Raw genomic sequence first — 3,308 nt, 5'->3', positions numbered from 1 at the left:
CTTGAAAGGGAGAGTTAATTAAAAGTAATACCCCGCCAAATCCGCCTTCGCTTTTCCTTCTTTCCCTTTGACACTGGGAGGGATTTGGGGAGCAGGTGTTGGGGGGGAGGGCTCAAGGGGGCTGCTCCAAGCAAGTTTTCCCCCTTGCCATGGATTTTGAGCATCATTTGCTTGATGGAGACCATGGAGCTCCCCCCTGCCAGGCTCTGTCCCTCCCAGATGGAGGGGATTGGGGCACTCACCTCATATTAGGGTACGAAGGGGTTCAGGCACCAAAATGTCTCCGTTGGTTGACATTCCTCCTCCCAGTGTGTGTAAAAATCTCTACTCTTCCAGCAAAGTTAAACTCCTTCAGGTTTCAGGAAGGCAGGCAGCTCCCCTGCGAGGGAGGCAGCAGCCACTGCTCAGCCCCATTAGCCATCAGAGACTCCACACCCCGGGGGTACCCAGCACTGGGGCTCTCAGACCTTCTGCATTACTACATCCCTGGCATTGGGACATGCAAGAAAACAGCAGTTTGTCCTTCCTGTCACTGCTGCTGCCGTGGGCACACCGTGGATGTGCCATGAGCGAGCAGGGAGCTGGCAGCAGCAGCAAGGCTCTGGTTCCTGGGGGCCAGCACCCAGCTCCGAGCTGTTTGGGGACCACCAGTGTGAAGATCTCTCACTGTCCCAGCCCTCCCACAGGGAAGGTCCTCATATCAGCAGGTGAGGAGAGCCCAGCAGCGTGGAGGGCAGAGGTAACTGGTACCCAAGAGCATCCTTGCTCCTCCGCTGGGATCGTTGCCTCCCCTCACCCTGGAGATCTGCTCCTGTATTTCCCTGTTCCCAACTGGGCTGCCCTTGGATTTGCACTTTTCTGATGTCTGTGATCCATGATTAGCTCTTGCCGTGGGGTATGACCTGACCTGCTTTAGCCATGAACTCTAGGCCAGGCTCACAACCCCTGGTGCATCCCCATCTCCCGGAGATGTGGCAGCCGTGGGACAGGACTTGGGCCAAGCACAGCGCTGCCACCTGCGTCTGCATCAAACCAGCACCTCAGCTCTGGTAGGGATTCCCAAACGGGTGGCAGAGGAGCTTTCTGGAAAAGGCTGTAGGTGATTTACGGCTCATGAGAGGGAAGGATTTGTGCCATCAAACTTACATTACAGCCCCCCCACGCCAGCCGAGCTAGCGAGGTCACGGAGACGGTGGTGATGCGGTAAATGAGCGAGGTCACGGAGACGGTGTTGATGCGGTAAATGAGGAGGGCTGGTAAGAGGCAGGGCAGAGCTGCCTGCTTTCCCGGAGCAGCTCATGCCCGAAAGCCCCCCAGCCCCGAACGGTGGAGAGCAGCAAGGAGATGCACACCACTGCCTGGGAACACAACGGAGCAGCACATCACAGCAAGTACCCCAGGGGTGAAGCCTGAGGCAGCCTGGGCGTCTGTCTGGGGAGATTTAAAACTCCACAGAAAGGGGGAAATAGAGGCAAAAAGATGTCCTTTGTATTTGTGGTTAAAAGTCTGTGCTCTAAAGAGAGTTGACCTCCATGGTGGGACAAATCAGGAGGGGTTTGTGAGGTCTTGGCTAACGCCCTCTGAGCATCTCTGCTCACCCTGTGCCCCAGCCTGGGCTGTCCAGGCAGAGGGACCAGGTGCCTGGTCACCAGCTGGGCTGGGGGTCAACCCCAGGGGACAATGGTCCTCGATGTCTGCTGTCCCCTCATGTGGATGTGGCCTGTGTGTCTCTGTCCAGATGTGTCCCCAGCTGTGGCCTGGCAGGAAATCCCTGTGGGGTGAGCAGGGATTTGGGTCTGATGGAGGGAAAATCAGGTGTCCCAGGGTTTCACGTTGCAGCTGGTCAAACTGTTGGGGAAAAGAAGAACCAAAAAGCACATCTGCTTGGCTGAGTGACCCCAAACTATGAGCCGCAGCAGCTCTCCCCCTCTCTGAGCTGGCGTGGGTCAGCCAGCCCCAAACCTCATCTCCTTGCACCCATTCACAAGATCCCCACCAACACCAGCTTGTTTTAAGTCTCCCAGTTTATTTTCGACATGCTGGGTAATGGTGTGTGAAGCCCATTGTGAAGGATATGCTTTTTTTCCCCTCCCTTAGGCAAAAGTGATGATGAGGACAGCATCTGCAAACTGGGCCAAGCCTCAGGGAAGGGTGCTGAGGATGGGAAGGATCACAAACGGCCCAAGAGACCCCGGACAATCCTGACCACACAGCAGCGGAGGGCATTCAAGGCATCGTTTGAGGTCTCATCCAAGCCCTGCAGGAAGGTATGGGGAGAAGGGCCCACGCTCAACCACCTCCAGCCCCCAGGGATGTCCTGGATGCTGGGCAAGTACTTGCCCCAGCTGCTCTGTCCCCTCCTAAAGTGCCCCTGAAAAGCTGAGCGGGCTGGGACACCGCTGTCATTCCTCTCTCCAAGGTGCGGGAGACACTGGCAGCCGAGACGGGGCTGAGCGTCCGAGTGGTGCAGGTCTGGTTCCAGAACCAGCGAGCAAAGGTGGGTGCATGGGGGTGTCCCACCACCAGTAGCCAGTGCTGGGGCTCTCCTCCCTCCACACTCTGCCCAGGGTAAGATTTCACCCCATTTTTTCCCCCTTTTCTTCCCCAGATGAAGAAGCTCGCCAGGAGGCAGCAGCAGCAGCAGCAGGATCAGCAAAACACCCAGCGCCTGAGCTCAGGTACCCCCCAACAGGTCTCCCCACTTCCCAGCCCTCTCTGGGCTTCCCAAGGGAGCTGAGCCCCCCAAAAAGCAGCAGCCCAACTGCATCCATGGCTTTCTCTTTTCTTCCAGCCCAGACGTCAGTGCAGGGCTGGAGGGGATGCTGAACCCCTACACTGCTCTGCCCCCGCCCCAGCAGCTCCTGGGGATGGAACAAAGTGTCTATGGCTCCGACCCCTTCCGGCAAGGCCTCACCCCACCGCAGATGCCTGGAGACCACATGCACCCCTACGGTAAGGCTCCGGGGTTGGCCTCTTGCCTTCTCTCCATCAAAGAGATGCTGGGCCATGGCGGGGGGCTGTGTGGTGGGGGATGCAGCAATTTCTGGAAAGACACCAGCCGCCTCTTCCCTAAAGCCTTACACTGCAAAAGCTGGGCATACTGGGCACTGTCAAGGTGCTGGAGGAGAAAGCAGGCTCTGAAGTCCTTCTACTCTTTTTCTGCTTCCAAAGGTGCCGAGCCCCTCTTCCACGACTTGGATAGTGATGATACCTCACTGAGCAACCTGGGCGACTGCTTCCTCGGCACAGCAGACTCGGGGCCGCTCCAGGCACGAGTGGGGAACCCCATTCCCCCCCCATACTCCATG

The 3,308-nt window shown here is 57.7% G+C and overlaps 1 protein-coding gene across 1 annotated transcript in view; it reads left to right on the top strand.

Moving 5' to 3' along the window:
* Positions 1–3,293, top strand: part of LOC104525136 (LIM homeobox transcription factor 1-alpha-like) — a gene marked incomplete at its 3' end in the record, with an annotated part of 15,975 nt that extends 12,682 nt beyond the window's left edge. Inside the window, exons 3-7 of the mRNA XM_029085008.1 lie at positions 2,098–2,267; positions 2,420–2,497; positions 2,609–2,678; positions 2,797–2,952; positions 3,172–3,293. Coding sequence (XP_028940841.1) covers positions 2,098–2,267; positions 2,420–2,497; positions 2,609–2,678; positions 2,797–2,952; positions 3,172–3,293 — 596 coding nt within the window. The remainder of the gene's footprint in view (positions 1–2,097; positions 2,268–2,419; positions 2,498–2,608; positions 2,679–2,796; positions 2,953–3,171) is intronic.
* Positions 3,294–3,308: the final 15 nt, after the last annotated feature.

Source organism: Antrostomus carolinensis, unplaced genomic scaffold, assembly GCF_000700745.2.
Source record: "Antrostomus carolinensis isolate BGI_N321 unplaced genomic scaffold, ASM70074v2 scaffold28195, whole genome shotgun sequence".
Lineage (NCBI taxonomy): Eukaryota > Metazoa > Chordata > Aves > Caprimulgiformes > Caprimulgidae > Antrostomus > Antrostomus carolinensis.
The sequence above is the reverse complement of the archived record's forward strand: the minus strand, read 5'-3'. Positions and strand labels throughout refer to the sequence as shown.